Raw genomic sequence first — 13,244 nt, forward strand, 5'->3', positions numbered from 1 at the left:
TAAATTTTCCAGTTTTCAAAATGTTTTATTTTTAGCAGACTGCACGAAAATTAATGGCCTAGCTCTTAAGTCCAAAACAGGAGTCACTTTTGTTACAGGCTTTAAAATGACTAATTAAATAAATCTTGTTTTGTCCAAAAGGAACTGACATAATTATAGTGCTTCAAATAATTGTATTTGTCTTAATATTTTTAAATGTTCAAACATTTTCTTGTACTACATCCGCACACACCCGCAAGCCTGCGCCCCTCGGTCAGATACGGGCTTTAACATTAGTAGTTAGTAACGGCATTTCTACAATAAGGCAAAATGATGTTAACACAATTACCTACAGTACTGTACTGACAGGAGAGGACGTTTACGTTAATGCCGCTGCCACTGCTGGGTTGACCACCCATGAGCGGCTCACAAATGCGACAGTCATTGAAAGTTATCCCATGCTATGGGCGCAAATACTTTTGCATAGTTGTAGTGTTTCCTTCATTAGACGAAAGATCAAAATTGCAAGTTGCCATATGGTTATTTTGTAATGTCAAACTTTCGCAAGTTGGCGCCATGTTTCTAGTGGCATTCGCTAACGCAATGTGTGTGGTGACGTCATCGTCCCGAGTGTAATCGATCAGGGCATTTGGCAAACAATGACAAAGAACTGAAACCCTGGGAACTGTTTTTCAACAAGAACCAGTTTTTGATTCCTATCCCTATTCAAGCCAACAAACAGCAAAAAATAAATAAAAGCTCTTGTATTGTGGAGGGACGAGAAATCTCGCGGCATTCTAATCCCGCAAGATGTCGTCGCACAAGATCCCGTCCCAACCCTAATGTTGACACATTCGTTCATAGCACTCACAAGCATTCACAGCTCAGTGAGATATCAGCAACCATTTGACACATGGATCATTATACCAGGCAAGAGGATACTGTACAAAGAGGAAGGAAATTAAAATTACTTTACTAAAAGGGCCACTCGACACTTCCAATTCCTCTTGAAGGGCCGCTAGTTCACTGCTTTCGTGGACCACAAGCTGCTGACATTTGCCCTGACCAAGGCCTCGGAGCCGTGGTCTGGTCAGCAGCAACGTCAGCTTGCTGCCATATTAAAGTTCACTACAGACATCAGCACGTGGCTGGCACTGACAATTAAGTTGCAGACTGCCTGTCCTGGTCAAAAGCAGCGGCTATTCACCTGGGGCTTGATTACGCTGCTATGGCTGTCGACCAGGCCGCCGACTCTGACATTTAAGCCTACTGTACGGCTGCCACCGGACTGCATCTGGAGGACATCACGTTTGAGGACGCCAATGTCACAGAACACACCTCACTGATTTGTCCACTGGCCAACCATGCCCCATGGTGCCGGCTGGTTAGCGGCGCTATGTTTTTGACAACCATCCACGGCCTCCACTAAGCTGGTTGGTTGCCCAGTTTGTCTGGCCAGATCTCAGGAAAGATGTCATGCCAGCGTGCCAAAGTACAACGCCGTACCAGAGCACCATTTAACCGTTTCAAGTGCCGGATAGACGTTTTAACCATGCAAACGTGGACCTTGTGGGACCTCTGCCTCCCCCCTGCGGGTTCACTCACCTCCTCACCATGGTAGACAGGACCACTAGGTAGCCAGAAGTTATTTTCCTGTCATCGACTACCTTAGCTGAGGTAGTACGCGCATTCATCACATGCTGGTTTGCCCACTTTGGTGCGCCAGCTGAGAGAGAGCTGAGAGACCTACCTAACTCTGATTAGGCATTTGTTTTTAACAGCCAATTCGCATCTCAATTAGATGTTTCGACGAATTCCAACGATTCATCCGTACCTTTGACAGGAATGTTCCTCAATGTTAATATTGTTAATATACAAGGAGTCCCCGAGTTAGGTCGTACCTTCACCTTTGTCTGTTCGACTTTACGGCGCCTGTGCGTTGTCCACAGCACCTTCTTTTTCATTAATTTCCCGCAGTAATTTGGCCATTTTAAAGTTATTTAAAGTTGTGTTGTTGTTACCTCCAGCAACGGACATCCATCAGCAGGTCGGCTCGCCATCAGGCGTGTCACATTTCCGTGTTTAAGTTTGAGAATTAGCTCCTCTCTGCCGTCCGTCAGCAATGAATGTCCATGCGGAAACACAAAATATTGGTTCCGGCTCTTCCGGGTCACGCAAATATGTTTTTAAAAATTACTGTACAAGTATCTTGATGTAAATATCGACTTTTATGGGGAAATCCGACTTAAGTTGAAATTCGGGTTACATCGCCAGCGTAGGAACAGAACTCCGCCGTAACTTGAGGGCTCCCTGTACTAAGAATGAAATAAACATATACGGAGGTAGGAAGAGACAAGTTTATACCTCCTAATACTTTTTTTTTAACCTATGTTACTGTTATACTGCACTCTTATTTTTATGGATATTTGAAATAAATTGTTTAAATATCTGTGTATATATGTATCTATGTATGTATGTTTTTCCGTTTGTTTTTTAGGGGCACACACGTCTAGATGTTAGAGATGAGCCAGTCCTTTTTGAGGCAGGCTTCCAGCCCTGCACTCTTGTGCAGTGTCAGCCCCCTGCTGTGGTCACCGCTCTTAGTCTTCACTCAGAATGGAAGCTGGTTGCTTATGGCACCAGCCATGGCTTTGGATTGTTTGATTACCAACAGAAAAACAATGTCTTCATCAAGTAAGTAGACACTTAACGAACTCAACAATTTTAGAGTTTTTAAGCCAATGTGATGAAAATGATGGTGCTTAAAGTGGAAATAACACGGTATTTATCTAGCCATCAGATTTTTACCATTTTGGTCATCATTTGTGCCATATCGTGCCACATTGTGCCAGCCATACTGGTATAGCTTTGATATTAACTCATTCACTGCCATTGACAGCTATAGACGTAAAAAATTCATTTGAACTATTTCTATTAGTTAAACATTTTTTTCCACTTTTGTTAACAAAAGTATGAAAAACTAGATATATTTTTTTGAAATTTAGATATAAAATGTGTGATTAATTGTGAGTTAACTATTAAAGTCATGCGATTAATTACAATTAAAAAATGTAATCGCCTGACACGATTAAATGATGACTAAAAATTTGGGGCGTCAGGCGATTACAATTTTTAATCATAATTAATCGCATGACTTCACTAGTTAACTCACAATTAATCACACATTTTATATCTGTTCTAAATGTACAATAAAAAAACTATAGGTTTTCATACTCTTGTTAACAAAGGTAGAAAAAATGTTAAACTAAAGAAGAAATAGTTCAAATGAATTTTTGATGTCTATAGCCATCAATGGTAGTGAATGAGTTAAGAGCCTGGATATGCCTTCCAGTAATTGATTGTTGAGTGTGTTTTTTTTTTTGTTTTGTTTTTTCACGCATTGCATGATCTGTGGGAGTGTATAAATCAATTTTGTTGAATTTTGATGCATTACTCGTGTGTTTATGTTGGTGTCGTATTTATTATGTGTGTTGCAATGGATTTTTCTCTAGATGCACTCTAAATCCTAGTGACCAACTGGCCATGGAAGGTCCTCTGTCTAGGGTGAAAAGCATAAAAAAATCACTCCGACAGTCCTTTAGAAGAGTGAGGCACAGCAGAGTCTCACTACGGAAACATCACATCAACAATACTACCAAGGTAGAGAGAAAAAACAAACAAAGTTAAACTGGTATTTTGATATGGTATTTCTTCTCAGCTAAATAAGTATACAGTAATTTCTGGACTATAAGCCGCGCTAGCTAAATTTGGAGAATACTCTAGTTTGTTACACCTATCAGCCACACCTGAGTGTAAGCCGCAGGTGTTTTAATGTTCCCGCTACTTTCTTTTCCATAATGAGGGTGCAAATTGTCTCGCTCTCATTGTCTCTCCTACTGTATTTGGGTTCACTTGGTTTGTTTTGCTCTGCCTGACGCCCTTGCGCTTCCTTTATAGTGCGCCCCCTTGTGATCTGATGGATAAGCTGCACCTTTGTATTAGCTGCAGGGTCGAATGAAAGTGAAAAAAGTAGCGGCTTATAGTCCAGAAATTACTGTAATCGACATACAATGCACCTTGTAATGATTAATTTGGCATATTTGCAAATTGAGGTTAATAATGAGGTCTAAACAATGTTGATTTGATTAGATTTTTTATTTTATTTTTGTTATTAACTCTTTGACTGCCAACCATTTTCAGAAAAGAGAACATGTGGGTCACAGCTGATTTAGAGCATTTTGACTGATATTTCAAGGTCCACAGAAAATTTTGTGTTTGGACTATGGAAACACAGATACTACCAAATGAAAGATTTCAGCGGGAAAAAAAGTTTGTTTCTACCTTATTCAGTTTTTCAGTAATCAACAATAGAAAATAGGTTAGTTTCACCCAAATGCTCTGTTTTGGACCAAAATACGGAGAAATCAAGCTTTTTGTGAAACGATATTATTTCATGCACTCTAGTGAATTTGACACTTTTTTTTTTCCATGAATGATGCCACAAACACCTAAACAGTGCTTTACTTCTGTAAAACACTACCACCAACAATGAAAAAGTGTTTTTTGATAGCAAAATAAGTTTATTTACATTCAACAGTGTAACAATTTGACAAAACAATTTGGCAAACTATTTACAAATGTGTGCAACTGTGGTACTATTTACAATTGTGTGGATGTTTCAACTACACAGTTTTTCTTTTTGTGTGGTATATTGTGTAACACTCCCCTACGTGCAAGGGAACGCAGCAGGATTTGCACCACAGATTAGTTTCACTGTGATTGCCCCTTCGCGTGCAGACCCTACACTTTCTTGCCGGCCTTTTTTTCCGGGAAGTAACAGGTATATACTGCAGTGTGTGTTCGGCCATGTTGTCATCAAGTTAACTCTCAGGATCATGATACGGTGACCTGGTGTTACGTCTGGCTTCCTCATGTCCTTCAGTTCCTATACCGGGTGGTAAGAGATGTTCTGATCCATCTTATCCACTCCATTCATGATGGCATCGTAGTCCAGAACCAGTGTCTTCTCCGTGATCAGACTTTACCCACTCCTCCGATGAATATGCATTGGACTCAGGGTACTCTTAATTGTTCGATTGAACGTCCGCCTGTGCAGAAGTGCTTGGTTGTGCACCACGTTTTCCGGCGTTAGCATTGCTAGCCGGTGAGGCTTTACGACGTGATCGAAGCCGCCGCGTCAACGCTTCCAACTTCGACGTCAACCTCGGAGTCACCATCATCATCATCGTCGTCATCAATGTGCTCTTTAGCACTGGTCGATGCTTTTCATCTTTGAAAAAAATGCTCAAGCGTGAGCTGCTTGCAACCAGTTGCCATTTTCGCTTCCTCAGCCATTCTCCCCTCAACACTCTAGCTCCACCTCACGTCTTCTACTACTGACTCCTCCCCGATCTTGTCCAAAGAGAGTCATCGCTACCATCTAGTGCCCATAAATAGTCATTATAACTCGATCTGCTTGATACTTTGAGCACAGCTGGCCAAGGCTTTCCTCCACCCGTCCCCCCCCCCGAAAAAACAAAAAAAACATAGTTAACGTCTTTTAATCTTTTTGGCAGCACTCATTTGGATTTTACTAAACGTTATTAAACGTTTTTGGCGGTCAAAGAGTTAACATTTTTGCTGTTGAAAAAGATCCCATCCAAATATATTTGGGCAGCTAAAAGATCCAAATCATCATCTCATCTCTTTAGCTACCCTCCATGTTAACATATTGTGTTTTTTTGTATTTTGTTGTTGTTCTTGTCATTACCAAAAAGCTCCAGGAAGCAAATGCTCGTTTGGAGGCGGAACTGGCTCCTGTCCAAAGAAAGATTGAGGCTCGTTCATCAGATGACTCTTTCACTGGCCTGGTGCGGATACTTTACTTTGCTGACACCTTCCTCTCAGACAGTAAGTCACTACATTCAACAAATGATTTCAATACATCAAAATGTCTCCTCATACCCAATTATTTTCTTGTAGGTTCACATAATACGCCTTCCCTTTGGGCAGGGACCAATGGGGGATGTGTACATGTATTCATACTCCGTCTTCCTTCTGTCGAGCATAGGACAGATGAGCCCATCACTGCACACCCCGGTGAGGCATTTGAGTTGGGGATACAATGGATTCATAGTCGCCCGTCCACTCTGCAGCTCTATTGTTGTGCTACAGTTACGTCCCTGTGACAATGATAATTAACTCGTTCAAACCCAAAAACATATACATGCGTTTTTTAATACTTTGTCCTGCACTCCCACAAAGGTATTTATTTATTTATTTATACAGAATGCTTTGATGCAGTTATTTGTACGGGAGTTAAGCAATCGTAGTTAAGCAACTGTAGTAATTACAAAAAACGGCCAGCAGGTGGCAATAGAGTATAAGAGATGAGCCAGGGACCATGTTGCAACAGGCTCTTTTTCCCAATGTTTTCAACAGGTTTGTGAATAATGATGAAACTTAGCTATATTATAATGCTAATTGCTTCAAAATGGAAACCGCTACAAATATACTTTTTTTCCTGATGGAAGAAGAGACTCTAATCTTTATTTTGGTAGGTTCCATGTTTTTATAGCAATAGAACAGAATTTTTCAAAATCCAGTACGCTGGGAGCGAACGGGCTTGCGTCAGTAAACATGGCTGGGAGTGAATCAGTTAAGTACTGCTCTATTCTAGTGACCTTAGAAGCATAACCAAAATAACAAGACTGAAAGCAAATGTTTTTTTCGCCCAACATGCTTGATTATAAAAAATAGGTTTATTTTGCTTCAAATATATAAATCCTTTATTATACTGTCGCTGTCCTGTAAAAAAACCCCAATACATTTTTCTCTCTTTTTATTTCATTTTATTTTACATTTCTACATTTAGCGGACATATGCATTTAGCTTCAATGTCTGACATGTTATTTGAAATGAAAAGCAATTGAAAAAATGCTTTATGACGTGTTTTTAAAACGTATCTAAATTGGATGTTTGACTTATCATTCGAAATTCATGCACGACTCCGCCTACACACCAATATCAAAGAGCATTTTATAACAAGCGATAATATTTGGCTAGGCTAACATTATGGTCCGTAGTTTCCCTTGACAAAGCTTTGGTGAATGTAATGTGCTAAGCTGGGGCTTAAAACAGCCTGCTATCAAAAATCCGCTCGTCACGTGCAAAAAGTCTATATGAGGCAATGTGAAGAAGAAAAAAAAAACTGTTTTGTTCTAATCTTTTTAGACTATAACCAGCACATGTCGGGCGACAGTGCGAGAATCAAAGCCATACATTATACATACTGTATATACTATGAAAGTAATTAATTTGTTTTAGTTGAAATATGCACAAGGAAATAAAATACCGTTTTAAATTGTTTTTTATTCACAATAAATAGTTAAGAGTTTAACAATTATAGACTAGTCACCCTAAAAAAAATATCCCTTTCCTTAACATTTCCCTCTTGGAAATGTGCGTTCAGTCAGTCTTGGCTGGGTGATCTCGCTTTGTTTCTCCCTCTTGCCTAAACCAGAGACAATTCAAAAACAAGAGTCAACCGTAGGCCACCTCACCAGGATGTGAATGTTTGTTGTTTACCAGCCAGAACCACAAGTTTATGGCATCAAAGAACTTTATCGGAAAGCATCATCTTCACCCCTGCTGAGATCTAAGCGTTGGGTTCAGACTGGCAGTCTGCAGTTCAGTCTAATCAAGTCATAAAATAACGTGAGCCTGACAAGACGACATGCCAACTGCCTGCAAATGTCAGTTTGAATCCTGGTCAGTACACTCCAGCCCTTCTTGGAGGTTACACGTGACCAGAGTGCCTCCAAGTGGTCACAATCTGAACTGCCCTCACATGGAACTCACCTATACACCCATTCTCACCACAAAGTAATCTTACACATTTCACATAAGAAATTCAGAACATACAAGTGAACTTATGCACAACTGAATGTTTCACGTCATGTTGTTATGTCTATGAAGGAGAATGTCATGTATTTCAACAGGTATTGTGATTGTAAACCCAGAGATTATTTAGTTTGTCAGGAAAGAACAAAATATTTGTTTTATAAAATATTAAAATAACCTTGTTAAATGTTTAGTCATACCCCAATCTACAATGCAGACATTGAAAATAATACAGTTGAACAAAAAGAATGATAATATTGTCATTCATTATTGAGCAAAAGTTGTTGATTTAAGAAAACCTCAGATTTCATGGGTGCAAAAGTATGTGAACCTCTCACTTCATCAGACATTGCACCTCCTTTGGTAATAACTTCATCCAAACACTTTTTTTTAGTGACTTATCAATCTTTCACATCTACTTTGGGGGATTTTTGCCACTTTTCCTTGCAAAATGTAGCCAATTGAGAGAGGTTGGATGGGCGTCTAGCATAAACTGGCCGCTTCAGGTCCCGCCACAGTATTTTGAAAGAATTTAAGTCAGGATTTTGACTGGGCACATCCAGAACATGAATATTGTTGTTCTTCAGACATTCTTTGGTTGTATTGCTGGAACGCTTTAGATTATTGTCATGTTGCATGATCAATCTTCTACCAGGCTGTAACTTCACAAAGGACGGCTTCAGGTTATGTTCCAGGATTTCACAATTTTCCTCTGGACTATGTGGAGTTGTCAAGGTCCTGAGGATGAAAAGCCAGACCAGAAGTTAACATTCTCACCACCCTGCTTCACTGTAAGGAGAAGGTTCTCTTGCTGGTATGCATTGTTGACTTTTTACCAAACATGACTGTTTTAGTTGTGACCAAAAATCTTCAGGGTTGTCCAGGTACTCTCTGGCAAAGTTGAGATGGGCAGCTTTGATCTTTTTTTGTGAGCAGAGGCTTCTACCGAGCAAGTTCTCCATGAAAGCCTTGTCGATTGACTTTTATTCTGATTGTTGAAGCTTGCACATGTGTCCCAGATGCAGCAACAGAGGTCTGCAAATCCCTTGATGTTATGTTCGAGTTGGCTTTTTACCAGAATTATTATTTTTCTTGTGGTTCTTGCTGATATTTTAAGAAGGTTGTCCACTTCTAGGCAGGTTTGTAGTAATTTTCATTGTTCTATAGTTGCAGATGATCTGCTTCACAGTGGAATGGTGAATCTCAATTTTTTTAGATGACTTTATAGCTTTCCCCAGACAGATGTGCTGTCCCTACCCACTTCCTGAGGTCCCCTGAGATTTCTCTTCCTCTCAGCATAACCTGGGTAAAACTAGTTATGTAACCAAATCAAATTTTTTATTATTATTTCTTTGATAATTTGGAGATAAAAAGTCTCTGACTTGGGTTGAGCCAAAAGAGGGACGGTACCCACGCCCCTTTACCGGACACGCCCGCAACTTTAAATACGCCCCTCAACTTTTTTTCTTCAATCGACCTTCCCTTCGCTAGCTCGATTCAACTCACTCCAGTAAGTTGCACGCCTCATAGCCAATTTAACATATCGCTGGTGCAACTTCCATTTCAAATATCTCACAGATTTGGCAAGTCAAACCTTTCCTTTCTACCTCGTTAAATTGTTCCGTTCTTATTTTTATTAGCTTCATTTTTATTCCTTTCCTTTTCACCGAAGGATAGTTAGGTAGGCAGTGTTGATTCTGTATGTGTATGCGTAGTGAATAAATGCATGTTTTCTAAACTTTATTCCGTCTCAATTGTGTTCGAGTGGATTAGTAATTATTTTATTAATACAAAGAACCACGTATATTGAATGTGATGATTTCAGATAATGAATAAATAAATTACGATTTTGATTTTATTTGTTGTGTTTCTCCAAAAGTAAACAGAACGTGGTGCCTCTATAGGCGATTGAGGGAATTGCGACCTCCTCAAGCGGCGTTCAAATTACTAATTCGTCCAAAAAGATAACATCAATTATCGCTACAGAATGGTGCCCCTTGGTGAGGCTTTTATTTAGAAGAATATCCACTCGAACATACATGATTTAGGCTTGTGAAAGACTTTCACCCAGCGTGTTTATCATTGGTATTCGCCGAGTGTAGAATTTCTTTCGATAACATAGAACTGCATTATTTACTCTTTTTAGCTTTGCACTAAGCATCTGTCTAGCCGCCATCGTGCGTGTGATAACATCTTAAGTGAGCCGCTACTGTGGAACGAGAGTGTACCAGGATTGATTGAGAAAAACGAAGTATAGTGACTTCAACTTGTTAATTTCAGCTGGCTGAATTTCAAGTTCTGCGTTTGTTTTGTGTTTCCGGAACTTCTGGGAAGTCAGGTGATGGCCGCCGTGCAACACCTTGACGAGACTCAAGTTACGTGCCCAGGATTAGCTACCCTAGAGTGACGTAACGACATTCAAGTCATTGCCCCTTTTCCTCCCGCACCTAACGTGTAGGAGAATTTGTGAGACGTGATTGTGCTTTCCGTAAGCCGCCGACTCCAAATTAGCTCACTGTGAGCGGGTTAAGACAGGGAAGCTAAGACGTTAGCTGCATACCTGTACCGTGTACACTTTTCCACGAGGTGGCGTCACAGTCCTTGTGAAGTTTGAGCTATGTGGTTCGTGTGGGCGTCGAGTTGAGTACCCCCCCTTTATCTCTTTAGCGAGCCACGCCTCGAGGCGGCCCTGCTGGGGTGTGAAGCCTCGTAGGTTGACAGGCTGTCAGTCAAGAGTTGGCTGCAAGACAAGCAACACCAAACTCCGATCTGCTCGTCATTGCCTGTCAATCAAACCACTGCTGCTGTTTACCTGACCTGTGTGTGTTTGCTATGCAAAATTTAAAGTTTCAACCCCCAAGACAACCGACACCGGAATTTATCAGGTGGATGTGGGTCCCCCATCAGAGCTTGAAGAAGCTTGCTCCCATGTTCCGAATAAAGACCAGTCTAAATCAAAAAGTTCAAACCAGTCCCAGAACCAGAACGCGGCTTCTGGTTTCGCGAGCCGCGTTCCAAAACCGACAACCCGCGTGACGAGCAGCCGGACAAAGAAAAGCAAGCTGACGACCGCCGGCACTCCAAATTCTCTTAAAGGTAAGCCTAATTCGCGTTACAATCCAAAACGTGATAGACCCGAAAACGCGACGGCAACCGACTCCCGCCGTGAGTCTCGGAACCGGCAAGCCAACTCCGAGACCGAGCACAGCGCAGTTGCCGCCAGCATACTGAAGGTAATCTTGAAATTGTAAAAAGACTTGTCAAAAGACCCGCCTTTATGACTGACCAACGGCCGGACGCCCACTGACGTGGCCCACCCGCAGAGGTCACGAGCGGGTCCTCTATAAGTCGAAACTTGCATACCTCGTAAACCGCCTCCTGATTCAACCGTATTGGTACTTCAGTTTGACCCAAATACGACCCGCATGTATTGCTATCAACCGACGAAGTGAAACCATCCCAACAGCTTTTAGGGGAACATATCACCAGGGGGACACAGCTTGTAAATTCTCTGAAATCTGTGCGTCACCCAGAAGCAAGTTCTGACCTACGACGTCCTCGTAGATCCAGCGGCAGAGGTCACGGTAATGTTAAACTTGGTGTTTGAACATCTCCGTACGGCGCCACGAGCTAACGACCGCTCCGCCTACGGCCCGACTCACCGTTGGCGCCTTTTTAGCTACTAACACAATACTGGAGTCTGTTGCAACGATACATTGGACCATTGGCCCCATGGAATTCATCCATCCGGTCTATGTGGGACCCATTGGCAAGACCTGTTGTTTCGCTTCCAACCCATCATCGACTACCGGAATCTCAAGATTTTGGCCCAGGTGCGGCTGGCTCTGCCGATACGTCGCCCGGGCCCTGACCGGTCTCAGCTCTGCACTGTGACTTGGGCACTGCCACCCCACGGGGAAACAGGCACTTGACATATGTCAAGGCAGGACATCTCGCGTTCCCTCTGAAGGACCGGCTGAGAGGATATGACATCTTCCTTTGTGACCTTGACCCGCCACTGCCTGACGTAGGGTACGCCCCGCGCCTCATCAGAGGTGTCCAGGTGCAAGGCACACCCGTCTTTGACGCTATACTCGTCTTGTGGGCTGACAAGTAAGCTATTTCTGCAGTTCTTGCTGACGACCTGCAAGATCATGACTCAAACATTGCTTTCGGCTCCAAATCTTGTCGGTTTCCGTTGAACACGGAACCTCCTCGTACAATTACCGCAGTGATCGTGTACGCCTTAAACCTTCAGTGGAATCAGCGCTCACTGACTCACTACTTCCTGGTTGTCCCGAACGCGCCCCACACCCTCTTTGTGGGTGCAGATTTACACCATCAACAATGTCCTATGGTCCCGGACAAATCATCACAGACGCTTGCGAAGTCTTGAATGAAGACGAAGTGATCACCCCTACGGACACGATTAACATTCTGATCCGCTTAGTGGAGCGGGCAAACAAGTTCTTGAATACTCGCTCCACGTTCTTGCAACCCTCACCGGAATTCATGAACCTGTCATTGTTCTTGGAGGCCACTCCCATTGTGGATGCCTCCCTCACCACTCTGATCTTGGTTCACAATCCCATGTCTCACGACTTTCGCATACCAAAAACGAACCGTCTGGGTTTGCTCATCTGTTCCGACTTCCACGACTTCACTCTAACTGTGCCAGTGGTTGGACACATTCCACATCCACCATCTTGTTCTTGACTAAAGACACCAATGGCCGAAGACTCACCAGGCCATCTCAACTTGTCATGGTCAACAATGCCGGCCCCCAACGCTCTCTCGCTCCCCCTCTCCTCCACCAACCGCGACCCATAATGGGGACCTCCCAGTACCCAGAGTTCGAGGCGCACCTCCAGGAGGTCCTGTGCCGCGCTGACGTGCTGCAATCCTACCAGGGCCGCGAACGCTTGCGCACAGTGTTAATGAAATACACACCCTCTTTTGCCAAGGACTCCTTGGACTGCGGACTGACGGACCTACATGTAGTCCGCATCCCTAAGTAACCTCAACCCGGAGCTCCTCCAACTTTCCTACGCCAGTACAAGATTCCAATAGCCTCTTACGAACCAGTGCAGAAGACTATCGACGCCATGCTGGAAAAGGGCATCATTCGCCTCTGTAACAGCACCCACTCGGCTCCCTTGTGGCCAGTCTTGAAACCAAGCGGCACATGGAGGCCGACCATCGCAAACTGAACCCAGGTGCCTCTTTCGTGATGGCCCGTGACACAACTTGAACAGGAACTTCCCAAGGTTCGATGATGCCAAATTTTTCAACACCATTGATGTGGCTTTGGGGTTCTGGACGATTCCAGTGGACCCCAGGGATCAATACAAGTTGGCATTCAC

At 42.8% G+C, this 13,244-nt stretch overlaps 1 protein-coding gene across 7 annotated transcripts in view; it reads left to right on the forward strand.

The window, feature by feature from the left end:
* The window catches only part of llgl2 (LLGL scribble cell polarity complex component 2), a 96,619-nt gene that overhangs the window by 39,727 nt on the left and 43,648 nt on the right, over positions 1-13,244 (forward strand). For all 7 annotated transcript variants that reach the window (XM_077551478.1, XM_077551476.1, XM_077551475.1 and 4 more), the window contains 4 exons: positions 2,477-2,673; positions 3,492-3,639; positions 5,757-5,889; positions 5,962-6,078. In XM_077551478.1, coding sequence (XP_077407604.1) covers positions 2,477-2,673; positions 3,492-3,639; positions 5,757-5,889; positions 5,962-6,078 — 595 coding nt within the window. The remainder of the gene's footprint in view (positions 1-2,476; positions 2,674-3,491; positions 3,640-5,756; positions 5,890-5,961; positions 6,079-13,244) is intronic.

The sequence above is a fragment of the Vanacampus margaritifer genome, chromosome 18 (assembly GCF_051991255.1).
Source record: "Vanacampus margaritifer isolate UIUO_Vmar chromosome 18, RoL_Vmar_1.0, whole genome shotgun sequence".
Taxonomy (NCBI): Eukaryota; Metazoa; Chordata; class Actinopteri; order Syngnathiformes; family Syngnathidae; genus Vanacampus; species Vanacampus margaritifer.